The following is a 15,059-nucleotide window of genomic DNA, read 5'->3' as shown; positions in this document are numbered from 1 at the left end:
CAAAACAAAGCGGCACAACTAGCCAGGGGGTGTGGTGGCTGGGTGTGGAAGCTGGAAACACAGTCTTGGGGTCAAACCCTGGTTCTGCAACTTACTGCTTGGTTGAGTGACCTTAGGCAAGTGATGTGACTGCCCTTGCCTCCTCTCCTCACCCAGGTGATGGAGACGGTTGTGCCTCCTTCCCCCCGGGTTGTGATGTGGCTCTGGTAACACACCTAGCCCAGCTCCTGACACACGCTTAATAAATAGTCTTTGCTCCACCCACCTCAGCCCCAACTGACCTAAGGGCCCTGGAAATCTGGCAGTTTCCTGTGGCGGGTCTCAACTCTCAGGGCGCCTGATGGCTCCAGTGACTGGCCTCCCCTCAGGGTCAGACCGATCGCCTGAAAGAGGGGCTGAGTCTGAGCTGGGAAGCGGGCAGGAAGGGCAGTGCTCAGCTCAGGAGTTGGGGCTGGGGGTGGACTTGGTTGAGTGGAGCAGAAGGAAGAAGCCCAAAAAAAGGTGGTGGGGGGAAGGGGGTGAAGGCTGAGCCTGGTGAGGAGGCACCCGCTATTTCCAACAAGTTCAAATCCCCAGCCCAGGTCAGTGACATCTGGGGACTCAAGAACTGTGCTAATGTGACCGGAGCCCAGCCACCTGTGAGCTTTGATTAAACAGACAATCTTCGAGCACAGATAAAAGGAACGGGTAAGTGGCTGGAGCCAGCAACAGTTCACCAAGAACATGCCATAATAAATGTCACCCTGAATTAAGGGTCCTCTATTTTGTCCTGTCCTCTTTGATATTTTCATCAGAGGCTTGAATAATGGCACCGGAGGCTGGATTATCAAATCTGTGGGTGACATGGAGCTGGGGGAGAATGGGTATAGATTTAATAGTGGAGCCTGTCTTCAACACCTGGGATGCCATCAAAAGCCTGGGACAAACCAGATACGATCTAGTCGTGCTAAGTCAGTGAGATCGTGCACTGACATTACAAAGAGCAGCCGCTCAGCTTTGTGCAGGAGAGGCCTGGCTCCCAAGGTACGTACGTCACAGGCACTGACTTTTTCTCTTACCTGGAATTTGCTACCAGAATGCCTGGTCAAGGACAAAGAGACGTCCTCAATCTTCCCTGGCTTGGATCACTAAGCAGGAAAGCAGAGAGAGGAGGAAGGATCACTTTAGCTGTGAGTTGTCAGCTTGGGGGAAGAATGCTGTGTCCCCTTCCCCGACCTGGCCAAGTGGGGCAGTGGGCTCCCGGGAATCCTTCCTACAAATTACACAGCACGGGAAGATGGCATCTGCTTCTCAGGTTGGGTGTCTACTTCAGAAATGAGGGTGCTGCTCCACTCTCTACCTGTTTGAACAAAGGTAAAGAATACTGGGGGGCAGTGGCGGGGCTCACTGGCGGCTGTCTGTACTCTTGCCACTTGGCATGGTCAGGATGTGTGAGTGTCCTGTGGGTCAAGTAGATGCTGGAAGATGGTGGGGCCACCTTTGCATTTTTGTTGCTTTCCAAGAGCACTAGCTGTGGGGCCAGAGGAAGCTGTGAGTGGACCTTCCCCACCAAAGGCTGGAGCTGTGGGGGCACTGGGTTGCCCCTCTGGGGTTCAGGGCAGTGAAGAGTCTCCTGTACGGCTTCCGAAAACCCCACCCAGGGCCCTGGAGAGCCAGCACTTGGAGCCAAGGCACGGAGAGGTCTTTGCTCCTCTTTTCAGCCCTCTTTGGCAGCCCGACTGTGGAGTAGCTAGAAATAGAGGGTGTGGAGACGGGAGAAGAGGAGGACTACCCCACTCTCGAAGTCCCTCTGGGGCAGGGAGAATAGTAGCATTAAGATGGATTTGAGATTAAAAGTTTTCAACCGAATTAGACAGACTGGACTTCCTTAGACCAAGAGGGACCACGGAAGTTTGGGACTGGCCCCAGCTGTTACTTAAGAGACAGGAATGGGGGCCTCAACCTAGTGTTGCTAAGGGCCACGAAGGGAGGGAAAACAAAGCCATTTCTTCCTTGTGGCCTACCAGGTTCACGCTGTGCAATAATCCTGTCAGAGGAGCCTGGGAGCCATGGGGCTCTCAGCTGCCAAGACGGGGAAAAGCTCACTTCAGCGGTACCACTTCCCACCTTCTGTGACAAGAGGTACTGATGTCAGGGGCCCCAGGGATTGCTCAATGTCATGGTGACAAGTAAGCTCTCCATCTCTTCCTTCTGCCATCTTCACTGTGTCCATGATGTCTTTTCTCGTGGTCACAAGATGGCTGCCACTGTTCCAGGCATCACTCATAGACCTGACAAGGTCCAAAGTAGACTGGCATTTGCTCCACAATGATTTCTTTTAGGAGGAGGAAAGCCTTTCTACCCCAGCAGACTTCCCTGAAGAGCCCGTTAACCAAACTGAACACACTCATACCTAATCCGATCTTTGGAAAGATGTGGAGGTCACCATGACTGGCTTAGTCTCTAGAAATGAAGTTGGGAGAGAGCGAGCACCTGAGGAATGTCAGTCCTCTGCCATCAAGGCAGAAGGGCTCAGGGATGATTTGTGATTCGGTAACCAATAGTGTCTGCCACAGTGGTTCACATAACAAACTCCAGGGCAGGTTTGGTGGGCTGCAAGCTCTGTGTGAGCCTGTAAGTCAGACGCACTCTCAGGCTGCATTAATAAGAGAATAGCATCCAGAGCAAGGGAGGGAATGGTCGCTGTGTCTCTGTGCTGGCTGGACCACATATGGTGTGCCAAGCCCTAGGGGAAGAAGTAAACTGAAGCTCTTACAGAGCAGGGAGTTGGTTGGGTGAGTAGGTGAGGTCTAGTTGCACTGTCTTGGGAAGTAGGGTTGAAAGAACAGGGCGTTTAGCCTGGAGAAGGGGGGGGCACCTTGCCATGTGGGGAGCCATCCTGAATCCTTTAGTGAGATGCCCACAACAGAGAGAATTACTTCATGTGGTTCTGGAGGGCAAAGCCAGACCCGGAGGCAGTTCTTGTCTCAATAGAAGGAAGATATTTATGGTCATTAGAGCCACTGTTCAGTGAATGACGGGGCTGCCTCAGAGGGTGAGGGTCCTGTAAATGGAGGCTATATGACCTGCTGGGAAGCCATTGAGGTGATTCTTTCTTTGGGAGGGAGGCTGGATTATACGCCATCTAGGCACGGAGGTACGGGAGAAAGGGCCTGAGTTTAAGAGTCAGAGGGTCCTGGATGGGCTTTGCCACTTACTAGCTGTGTAACCTTGGGTAAATCACTTAACTTCTCCGAGTCTCACCTTTCTCATCTACCAAACTGAGGGTAGCAGTACCTGCCTCACAGGGTGGTTGTAAGATCTGTAAGGACTGTGGCACATAGTAGATGCTCAAGAATGAATGGACCCTTAATTCTCTGGTGTCTCCTTTACCATTGGAGAGAAGTTGGCAGCAATACCAGCTGTAAATACCCCCGCTAGCCAAAAGTGTCCTTTCTCTGCCCTGGATGAGGCAGAAAGAGAGTTTTTACCACAAAGGCAAGGACAGAGCACATGAAAGCCCAGAGCAGGCTTTCTGCCCCAGCAGTGCCTGTGGTCTCCCCAGTCGGACCTGTGCCCTCTGGAAGGATAGTACCTCTCCAAACCCAGTGATGGCTCCAAAGCAAGCCCAGGGATGTGGGCCTTCTTCCTGCCACTCTGATCCTATAGTCAGACCAGAATATTCTGTAGCTGGGGATGACCTGGTCCCATGCTCCTTCTTTAGGGAACAAGAACTGTGGAAGAGTGTTGTTTGGGGGATTTGGCCTGGGTCAAAGGCACCACTTTTCCCCAGGAACATTTGGCCCTTCCATCCGAAGGGCAGGGGTTGTTGGCTGGACATTCGGCTTCCCTTGGTCCCAAGTCTAGGGCTCTGGGCAGAGTTTGCCCAGGACACATGGTGAAGTGGGGAAAGTGTTCATGACCCCTTGTCTCCTTCTACTAGTGGGTTCTGTGAGCCATGTCCATCTGGGGGCTCCCTGACCCTTGGGAACAACATGGCAAACTGTGTGGGATGCTCAGCTGGGACTGAGCACCAGCCCTGGCCCGGCACGTCTGCGGCCAAGGAAATGCCCCAGTGGTTGGCGTGGCTTTCAGATACAGAGGTCACCGTGCAACAGTCCCAGCTTTCAGGACCTCTTTCTGAGCTTCAGCTCTGAAAGCTGTAAAATGGGGATGTTAACCCTCTCCTAAATCACAGAGTTTTCCAATGATCAGATGAAAGAACGAAGTGAGAGAGCTTTGCCAATGGAAAATGCTGTCACGTGGGTTCTTGGGGGTTCATGGCCAGAGAAAATCATTAAGGTCAATTCCGTCACAGCCCCTGGCCTAAGAGGGTGGCACATACAGAAAGCCCTCCCCTGCCGCTGGGAGACTGAGGAGCAGGGGTCTCCTGGTGTTTGTCCAGATGTACAAGTGGGAAATTTCTAGCATCAGAATGACTCAACCTCAGAGATTAGCAGCTTTCATCTGGGCCCCTACTGTGTGTGTGTGTGTTCCTGTGCGTGTGTGCGCACGCGCGTGTGGGTAGGGGAGTGGAAAGTGAGTCTCTTTGGATACTAATCCTGGCTACATTGTTATCTTGCCTCACGACCTTGAGCATCTCAATTCCTCTCCGTGAGCCAAAATCTCTTCCTCTGAAAAAGAGGAGCTGGGCCAAGGATCTCGGGGAGTGTGCGTGCGTGTGTGTGTATGTGTGTGTCTTTGCAATCTTCCACAGGTGGTGGCAGTGCCCAAGGCTGTGTTCCAGCATCACTGTCACCTGGGCAAAAGGAGGGGACTGTGTCCTCTGTAGACTGTTCCTTCTGGGGCTCCCGGGGAAATGCAGTCTCTCAGCCTTCAAACCGGAACCCAGCTCTGGGAGTCAGAGGGGGCCCCCACTTTATGCTTCTCAGTGGAGATGGCCAGAGGTGCCCTGGGTGGGGAGGCTGGTATGGCCAACATGGGCGGTTGTCTGTCCTACAGAAGTCTTCCCCTGGCACTGGCTTCCTGAGATTAGTTGTGGGGATGCTGGGGGGCTTGGCGGGGGTTAATGCTGAGCCTGTGGAAAGAGCTAAGCGGTCTTCGGTGGGAGTTTGGAGGACCTCAGGTAGGACAGGATTTCTTAGCTCCATTGGCATCTGCCATCTTTGGAGGGTGACATTTTTAGATTCATAGTATCCCCTCGCACCAAGGTTCTGATTGAGAAACGACGCGTCCTGAACAGCTCTGTGAAAGCACACAGTGAGGGGGGTGAAAGCACATTGCTTGGGGGCCATCGGTTCTGGGCTCAGATCCCAGCTCTGCCACGGATCCACGGCTTGATCTTGGCAAGTGAGCTGCTCTGAGCCTTGGTTTGAGTGGACACATGATTGAGAATAACATATGTATTTTGCAAAGGTCATGGTCCTCCGTTATAGAAGGACTTATAAGCTAAACTCCTTTTAGAATTTACTGTGGGGGAAGGACCAGCCTCTCAATGAGAGAGACTTCACTCGATCAGCCTGTCCCAAAGCATGCTCTATGGAACACGGGCTGTGTGGAGATGTCATGCAGAAGGTCCGGTGCTGCAAATGAGTTGGGGCAAGGCTAGGTTAAGCACAGGTAAACAGTTGTGTTTGCTGCAGGGCTTTTCCTAACCTTTACTAAGCCAAGATGGCTCAGGAAGCTCCACGAGTGGTGATGTGTGTGCCGCGTTTCCCCAGATTCGTTTGCCCATGGAACCCTTTCCCACAAGGCATACCACAGGACGCATTTGGGAAGAGCTGTCGTCGCAAGCCTCTTTCTCTCTGGGCTCTCAGGAAGATTCTGTCTCTATGTGAAGCTTACACAGAGTAACCACATCAGCGGGGTTCTGATATATTTATACCCCACATCCACTCTGCGGTGCTGGTTTTCTATTTTTGTTTTGCTGTACATATATTTTTTAGTGCAGGATGCCTCCAATGCTGTGTGGAAGTGAGGCGGGGGGGGGGGATGGCATCCTGTGGAGATAAAGAACCCACAGTAGTTCTCCAGACAGTTCTGAGTCTTTAGGTGCTGGGGGCAGGGGGCTGGGGTGCATTTCATCACTGCCATCATTCTGATCACCTCTCAGAAGACTGGGGTGAATGTGATTATTTTGCCCCCCGCGAGGAAGAAAGGAGGGCAGGTGTCAGCATATTTATGTCCTGCAAGAGCTGCTTAAGAAAGCAAAAGCGACCTTGCGCTGCTCCCTGCTGACCTCAGAAATGACATCATCTCTACTGTTGCATTTAGCTTTGTTAAGAAAGACAGAGACAGCTGGGTCACAGGCAGGAAGCCTGGCTTTGGATGAGGTGGTCTTAGGTATGGGCGAGCCAACAGGAACTAACATCCAGTTCTGCCACAGTCACCCTCAGAGCCGTGGGCCAACAGGGAGCTCATCCCAGGAACTGCCTGCAGGTGCGAGGAGCGCTGTCCCATGAAGACTGGCTGGGTCCTGTCTCCTGGGAGAGGGGTGCAGGCGCCACCACCTCTTTCTTTGAACTCTGAACCCCCAATAAATAGGTCTCTCCCTGTATATTTCAAGTGATCCAAGTGGGTAGATGGGGGGACTTGGAGAAGTTGCCCCTATCCAACCCTCCCCCTTTATTTCCCTGGAGCATTTCGACCTGTAGGAAGCAAACCATTAGTGGATAGAGAAATCAATTTAGTGGGTTGTGACCAGCATTTTATAACATGAACTAGAATAGAAAATATTAGAATGTGTTGGCTATAGTAGGGGTTAAGTATTATTTCATGAAAGATAGATAGGTGGGCAGGAAGGCAGGCAGGCAGATAGAAATGGGGTTGCGGTGGACAAGGTGTTACTGTGGGCCGTACTCAGTGACATCTGGAAGCCTCTGGCACCAGCTGCGAGGGTGCATCTGCTCCCCGGGTCTGATCTGGGATCAGAGGGTGGATCCCCACTCTGGCAGACAGGGAGGGGTCACTGTCAGCTGGGGTGCATCCAGCCAGACTCTGCAGGCCACGTGAGGAGGGGGAACACTGGATTTGGGATTCTCAGTTCTGGTTCTGATCCTGGGTCTGCCATTCACTCCTGTGTGACTCACAGCAAGTGACTTGCCCTCTCTGGGCTTCAGTGTACTCATGTACGAGGGGAGGACTGGACCAAGTGATTTCTCTTCTCAGGTCTTATGTTGCTCTCATAGTCGTTCCAGGATGACACTGAGAAAATCTGGATTTTGGAGGAAATTACAAAAGGGACGCCAGTGTTGCCCCAGGGCTTCTTCCTAAGGCCCCTGAAGCAAAGGGTTTGGTCTGCCTGAGGCGCGTCAGCTAGGTGTGTCTGTAGACCTCGCTCCTTGGCAGTGCCAAGGGTATACAATACAGAGGCAGCTGAGCCTGCGCCTGGTCTCCATGGACAGCATTTATTAGACGCCATTCTCAGTGTGAAGACAGATAGGCAGGAGGGGCGGAAGGGAGGCCGTGGCAGCCGTAGCCTTTGGGGTCCAGGGGCTGCCCGGGGTGGGGTGTGGGCGTGGGGCATGTCACCCACATGTATTGCATATTCTGTGGCAGTGTGCCCAGGCATAAGGCATTGGGGAAGCAGAAAGGCTGCCTGCAGCGGGAGGGCGTGAGGCAACGCCGGCCTTCCAGTTCCCGGACAGACCCAGCTGGAGACCGAGCAGTCTGCCATGCTCTGCTGAGGACCGTCTGGCCTCCTTCCTCACCATCTCCCTGCGACTTTGGTTGTGGCTCCCTCGGATCCGACAGGACAGGACCCCTCGAGGGCAGGGTCACACGCAGGACAGAGGCAGCCAGCACCCCACACATAACACAGAGGGCGCCCCTGGGTCCCGGGCCCTCTTCCCCTCCACACTGAGACAGGACTCACACACCGGCCAGACCTCTTCTCTCTCAGCGGTTCCCAGAGGCTGGAGCACGTGGCTGGGGTGCGGCCGAGGCCGAGCCCCCTGTGGCTCCCCCACTCCAGCTTCCCCGAACACCAGGGCTGACCTTGCTCAGCAGTGGCAGAGAGCTGACAGGGGCACAACGCGGGAGGGCAGTTTTGAGTGGGGAGGGGGGCCCCCCTGCCCACCCTTCGAGGTTGCCTTGAGACACGGGAACACCTCCAGCTGGGGGCCCAACCGGGGAGTCGAGGGCCTCACCTCCCTCTGCTGTTCTGCACCTGGGTTTTTGGTTGCAGGCGGGGAGGGCAGTGGGCCCACCGGGTCCGAACTCTCTGCCTGGGAGGGGCGTTCCTTGCTGCAGCCTTATTTTATCTCTAGCTACCTGGGACACAGGCACCAACACTGGCTGTGGAGCCAGGGATAATGTCCCAGGAGGATATGCCTGACAGTTGTCTAGCTCATTCTGCCCCATTCCCTCACCCCGAGAGCCCCCGCTCCTGGCCTTTCTTCCATGAGCCTCGGCCCTGCTTCCCAGTCTGTAAGCAGGCAGTCCAGGGACTGAGGGCTCCTACCCTGCCTCAGGGGCCCATGCGGAAGGCCTGCCTCCCGGCCAAGCGGCGTAGAGGCGGAGCCCCGACACGGCTCGGTCCTGGAGTCTGCTTCTGGTTTAAGCCCCAGGGGCTCACACAACGCCTGGGGGTGCAGGGCAGGAGCCTCGCTTTCAACAGTGGGCAGAGGAGTCCAAAGGAAAGGGCGCTGAGGCTCAGCACAAGCAGCCTGGGTTCTTGTCCCTCGGGGCCTTTTGCCATCTGTGTCACCCTGGGCAAGTCACGTCACCGGTCCGGGTGTCCGTGTCATCTGTAAAATGGGGATGAGAACTCCTGCCCTGGTGACCTAACGGGGGCGTTGTGAGAATCACATGAATGAGTAGTCAGGACAGGGTTTTCGGAGGCTGAAACTCATTCCACAGATTTAAGAGTTGGTCATTGTCAGCAGCGGCTGGGGATGGCAAGTATGAAGTGTTCTGTTTGATTCCAAGGGCAGTGTCTGAGGCTGGACTTCTCCCGCCCGGATGTGGCTGGAGACCAGTGAACTCCCATGGACCACGCTGCAGACTTGGGGGTGGGGGGCGCTGTTTCCCCATCCCTTCCCTGTCCCTCCTGCAGCCTGCCTGTCCTTGCTTCAGTCTGCCTGCCTTCTGGGGACTAGCTCTGGGGACTGCTGGGTTTCCACTTTCTCCATAACTGCAAAGCCATGCAAAACAACACAAAAGGTAGTGGGAGGTTGGGAGACACAGCTGGGGATGAGGAAAGGGAGTGGGGCTGAGTGGGGGTGACCTGAACAAAGACACCCTGGCTTTTGGAGCCTCGGGAAGGTGGGAGACTTGGCAGGACAGAGGTATAAATAGAGATGCAAACTTACAAGGAACACGAAGTTCCCTCCGGAGGGAGGAGAGGGCGGAGGGGGTATGGTCTGGGTACCAGCAGGGCCTCTGAGAGCTGGGGAGCTCCTTAGATTTCCAGAGGGATGAGAGACTCCCAGTTTCTGCCTTCCCTCCCCCACCCCCACCCCCCAAATTTCACATTTCTCGGAATTTGCAGGGCGCGGATGTCCTGCGACATCCTCAGAGCCCGGGCTCCTGCCGGCTGGTGCGCGAGCAGGCACAGTTGGAGATGGGGGGGGCCGGGGGAGGGTGGTGAGGGACGTGGGGGGAGCCCCACGGGGCCTCCTCGCCGACCCCTACTGCTTCCCCCACCCCTGGCAGGAGCCCGCCCCCCCCCCCCCGCACTCCCAGGCGCTCCAGGCCCCGGCGGCGGCGTTCACACGGAGCTCCTGCGCTTCATGAGGCCGCGGAAGGTGGACAGGCTGTGCAGGCCCGTGGACACCGAGCTGATGGCGGAGCGCTGCGCCCCGCTGCACAGGCAGCGGTGCGAGGGCGTGTCGCTGTAGCGGCCGCCCCCTCCCGGCGACGAATGGCTCTGCTCGACGCACGTGTCGGACGTGGAGAGGTCCCGCGGGATGATCATGGGGATGGAGTACTGCAACTTCTCGCGGCTCTTGTACCAGAGGCACGAGCACATGGACTGGAAGTGCAGCACCTCGGCGTAGACGTTGCGGAAGCCGCCGCCGCCGCCCGCCGCCGCGGTGGACGAGGCGGTGTCCGTGGTGTGCGCGCTGCCGCCCGCGCCGCCACCCCCGCCGCCCCCGCCGCCCCCTCCCGCCTGCCCGTTGCGCGTGAGCAGCGCGCGGTGCTCGGCGTCGCGCTTCTCGTCCTCGGCGTTCATGGTCATGAAGCGCAGCACCACGAGGTTGAGGAAGGCGCCGATGACCGTGAGGCCCGTGAGGATGTACACGAAGCTGAAGGCCACGTACTGCGGCTGCGTCTGCAGCGCCTGGTCCTTCTGCAGCGCCACGTAGTCGCCGAAGCCGATGGTGGTGAGCGTGATGAAGCAGTAGTAGTAGGCCTGGAAGAAGGTCCAGTGCTCGTAGTAGGAGAAGGCGGCGGCGCCGATGCACAGCGTGCTGATGCACGAGAAGAAGCCGATGAGCACCATGTTGGCCATGGACACGTCGGCGCGCCGCATGCCCAAACCCCTCTTGGCGCGGTGCAGCAGGTACTTCACGAAGGTGTTGATGCGCTCGCCCAGGCTCTGGAACATGACGAGCGTGAGCGGGATGCCCAACAGCGCGTAGAACATGCAGAACACCTTGCCGCCGTCCGTGCTGGGTGCTGCGTGGCCATAGCCTGGGGGAGAGCGGGGGAAGAGGAGAGAAAGCACTGCACTGTGGGGCTGCTCTTCCAGAAACCCTGCCCCCTTCCCCGAGATCTCTGCCCTCCACCTCCCCAACTTTGCAGATTCGGGCTTCTCCTTCCAGCGGAAGAGAGGACAACACACGCTTATGGGCGCATCCTTGACCCTGTACACTGTGCCAGTTCCTTGTTGATGCTCTTGGTTGAGTTCGTAGGGTAGGTAGGAAGGAAGGAGGAAACAGGGAGGGTTAAGTGACTTTTCCAAGGTCACACCCTTTAGAAGTAGAGCAGCCTGCGTTTGAACTGGAGTCTGGTTTCAAAGACCTAACTTTTCTAAATCTAGAGTGGGAGCTCACACATAGAGATGAGGGAGGCAGCAAAGATAGGGTGAAGGGTGCTCACAGGTCATTTGGGAGACCTGGCTTCTAGTGCAGTGTCTGTGCGCTTTGGACCTGTTCCTCGTCCTCTCTGGGCCTCAGTTTCCTTGACTGTAATGGATGGAGTTTGGACATCCCATGATTCAGTGTGCAGGGAGGGAAACTGAGGCATGGATGGCTCCTTGATGATTTCCCTGCTGCCAGCCAATGCTTATGAGGGGTAGTTGGCAACCAGGGCCCACCAGTCTCCCTGAGGCAGCTGGCCGACCAATGTCAGGGGAGAAAGGGGACATTGCCTCTCTGTTAGCCGGATGAATGATGCTCCAGGATCTTCATCAGCCACCAGTCTGGAGCCCTGGGGTCATCCTCTGTGCCTGGCCCTGAAGTAGGGTCTGTCCTCATGGAGAGGTGGCATTGCCCTTGTTAAAGCAGGGTCCCTGCCTGTCCTTCTAGGTGTTACTGTCACCAGCCAGACAAACCCAACCCCTGTTGGGTTTGTTCTCCTTCACACTGCCCCCAGCCCTCACTGAGCTGGGAGCCATGCAGAGGCAAAGCCTCCCTCTGAGCCAACCATCAAATGGCCTTAAGTCAGGAGTTGTGCCTGGAGACCTGAAGGGGAAAAGACCCTGGATGGGAACTCAGAAGCCCTAAGCACAAGTTCTGGCCCTGTCACTAGTGGCTGTGTGACCTTGGGCAAATTACTCACCCTATCTGAGCATGTTTCCTCATTTGTAAAATGAGGTCTGCTGGTCCTGGACCTGCTTTTTTTTCACTGAGCTGTTACGATATTTATTACTTTTATTAATAGGATTATTATAACAAAATAATGCTGGTTGGCAGGATTTCCAATTTTTCCTCCTCTCTAAGCCTTATCAAAAATGGAACCAGATGCTGCTTCTTCCATGCAGCTGTCCAGGATTCCTCACTGGAAGTGATCTTCTCTCCTTTGAGTGGCACTGAGAATGTTTAGCTTTGAACTCCAGGGCCAATTTTACCACCATCCCTGCTCTGTCCCCTCGGTCCTCCAACTACATAGGTACAGCTAAACACCGGCTGGGAGTAGCACGGTGGGCATGGCTGTACCTTGTCATGCTTCTCACAAGCTTCCCCTCCACATTGCCAGCCAGGCCCGTGGAGTAGGCCCAAAACGTGTGGCTGGCACGGTAGGGTACCTTGTGCTTTGATGTCTGATCTGAATTCACATCCTGACTCTGCCATGGACAGTTTTTTGTTTTGTTTTTAAAAGCCTCTGTGAGCCTTAGTTTCCACATGTGTAAAATGGGGCTAATAAGTAGAACCTGTCTCCCAGGCCTTTTTGGGAGAAACTGAATGAGGTAATGTGTATGAGGCACTTAGCCTAGAGTCTGGTACATATCAAATGCTCAATAATGGCTCACGATGATTAGCAATGAATGAAGGGCCAGATTTCCCTCTCATTTCCAGGCTGGGGGGCAGCTCAGTTCCAGTCAAGCTGGCATCTCTAGCAGCCCAAGGCCATTTGAATCTGAAACGTTAGGCAGACCTGGGGACAGCTGCCTGAACCGTATGAGGCTGTGGGCTCCCCTGCTCCCCACCAGGGCACCGAGCTTGTTGACTGTGTCACTCTGTGCCAGGGCCCTGGCTAGCTGAGCTGTTGAGCCGCCATGCCTGGCCTGTCCGCGTCCCAGCAGGGTGAGAACAGATTGTGCCCGCCAGCTCGGCCACGGCAGCCAGACCACAACTCACCTCGACAGCTGGGCAGGCCCCGAGCCAGAGCTGCTTCTCATCCTGTCCTTCCCTGTGCCCCGGGGCTGGGGCCGGGCCGGCGCTGCACTGGTGGGGGAGGGCGGAGCGCTGTGGATGGGGCCTGACAGCGACTGGGGAGCATGGGCCCAGCCCCTGCTGGACCACACGCTGCCTGTGTGACCTTGGGCAAATCCAATCCCCTCCCTGGACCTCTTTTGCCTTGTCTGCACTCTGGGGGTGGGTCGAGCTACAGCTGTTAATACCCCGCCTGGTTGCCCGGCACAGCGCCGTCAGGGGGAAAGGAGAGACTATAAGGGCAGGTGCTTCAGAACCTGTGGGGTTTGTGATGAAGCAGTGGTGATGGAATCTCATAGGGAAAAGGCCGCCAGAGATTGTGGTCTGGGGGTAGGGCAGCCTCTGTGCGGTCAGCGAGAAGGACCCCCTCTCGCTGCCACCACCACCTTGCCCTGTGCTCACTCGGAGGCTCCGACTTCTCTGGGACCCACAGTCCTTTAGTAAACCCAGTGTCTGCGGGCCTAGCAACACTGTGGCTACCCACAAGGTCCCCCAGCTGCAGAGAGGCCCTCTCTGGTCTGAACACCGCCCAGGTCCCTGCAGACATGAGGCCACCTTCTTCCCCTGGGCCTGTCCACACATTGCGACCTCCTGCCCCTGGTGGCTTCGATCCTGAGTGCCCTTATGTTTTCCCCAGCTCCCAGCCAGAAGGGACAACTCCTTCCCCTGCCTGCCCCCTGCTGGTGTGCAAAGCAGTGGCACATCCAGGCTTACCCAAAGGTTCTTACCAAGCCAGAGCCTCGTGCCGCGCTCTGTCCACCGTCCTGTCCAGGCTCGCCCCAGGCTGGATGTGCCTCATCCTTGGGGTCAGATGCTCCCCCCAACCCCAGGCCTGCCCTCCCTCCCTCCCACAGGCTGAGGCTTAAGGTCTTATCCTTCAGATACATTTTAAACTTTAATCCTGAAAAACTTCCACAAGGCCATTATTATGACTATCTCTGTTTTATAGCTGAAAAAGGCTGGAGAGGCCTTGTGAGTTGGCCAAGGCCTCTAGGACTTTCTGACTCATCTCTCATTCCGATGCCTCAGAGCCAGTTCATCACCGAGGAACGGTGACCAGGATGGGAAACTGAGGCCCTGAGAGGTGAACCTTCCACTTGGAGCCTCATCCTTGGGCACGGCCCTGAGCCGGATGTGGAACAAGTGGCAACAGGAGCACGATGCCCGGGGAACCAGATGCTTCTGCAAGTACCTGGCCCCGGGTCAGCATGCTCCCGTCCCTTCATCTGTTCTCTTGTCACTGGGTGAAAGGGCAAGGGAGCTATGAAGACCTGCTGACGTGGGCGCCCAGCTGGGAGGTGTGCCAGCTGGGGTGGAGCCAGTCCCGGGGGACCCTGAAACTTCTGGGAAGTAACTGGGAATTTGGCAAGGCCTGTCTGCCGTCCAGCAGGCCCACCGCCTGCCTGGGCCTTGCCCACATCGGGCATGGGTTTACCAGAGAGGGAGCAAAAGGCAGTCTCCACCTTCTCCTTGCTGTCCAGCTCTGCAAGTCTTTGGGCAAGGGGCTCCATCTGTCCTTGTGTGTCACTGACACACATGGAAGCTGGCGCTCTGGTCTGAGGACCCTCCCTCCCAGGACCTGATGGACTGACCAGCCAGAACTCATGGCACGACCATGAGACTCTAGGCTACTGCCTCTCAGAGCCCCGGCTGGGGCTGTCAGCGCCCCCTCATCTCCCAGCCTCCCTTCCTGAATCCGCCAGACATACAAGTTCTCGGAGCCGGGAAAGTGCATCGTGATCCTATGACCCAGTCCTTCTGTTGTACAGATGAGGAAATAGAGGTCCAGAGAAGGAAAGTGAGCTGCTCAAGGTTACATAGCCAGTGAATGGCAGAGCCAGGACTATACTCCACATTCAATGCTCTGTCCTCGGCCCTGTGGCTCAGTGTGACCAAGGTTGACTTGTTCATTCAACAAGGGCCCAGCAGCGCCTGCTTGCAAGCAGCTCAGCTAAGAGATGGCTCTGGAACCTGGCCAGAGGCATGGAATTCACCTGAGGAAGCCAGGTGGCTGGACATACAAAATTAATTATGTGGTCAGACATAAATATTAATTATGGATATTTGGGGCAACAGGAAAAATGTGAGGTGGGACAGGAAGCCCTGGGCCTCAGTTTCTCTGTTTTCCTCCTGATATCACCAAGGAGCTCAGAAACTGGCCAAAGCTGTCTTCCAGGAAGATGCAGAGGGTTAGGGGGTCTAGCAGCAGCCCCCCCAACCCCTGCTCCTTACTGGATTTTCTCTCTTGGTGGCCTATTTCCTTCTAGTCAAAGCACAAATAGCCAATCTGAACCCTTGGTG

General features: G+C 55.9%; 1 protein-coding gene across 1 annotated transcript in view; it reads right to left on the bottom strand.

Annotated features, from left to right (window-relative positions):
* Positions 1–7,325: 7,325 nt before the first annotated feature.
* The window catches only part of KCNK3 (potassium two pore domain channel subfamily K member 3), a 38,450-nt gene continuing 30,716 nt past the window's right edge, over positions 7,326–15,059 (bottom strand). Inside the window, exon 2 of the mRNA XM_027621906.2 lies at positions 7,326–10,575. Within this exon, the coding sequence (XP_027477707.1) occupies positions 9,650–10,575 (926 nt within the window). The 3' untranslated portion in view covers positions 7,326–9,649. The remainder of the gene's footprint in view (positions 10,576–15,059) is intronic.

This window comes from Zalophus californianus, chromosome 8, assembly GCF_009762305.2.
Source record: "Zalophus californianus isolate mZalCal1 chromosome 8, mZalCal1.pri.v2, whole genome shotgun sequence".
Taxonomy (NCBI): Eukaryota; Metazoa; Chordata; class Mammalia; order Carnivora; family Otariidae; genus Zalophus; species Zalophus californianus.
This window is presented reverse-complemented; position numbering and strand designations above follow the sequence as displayed.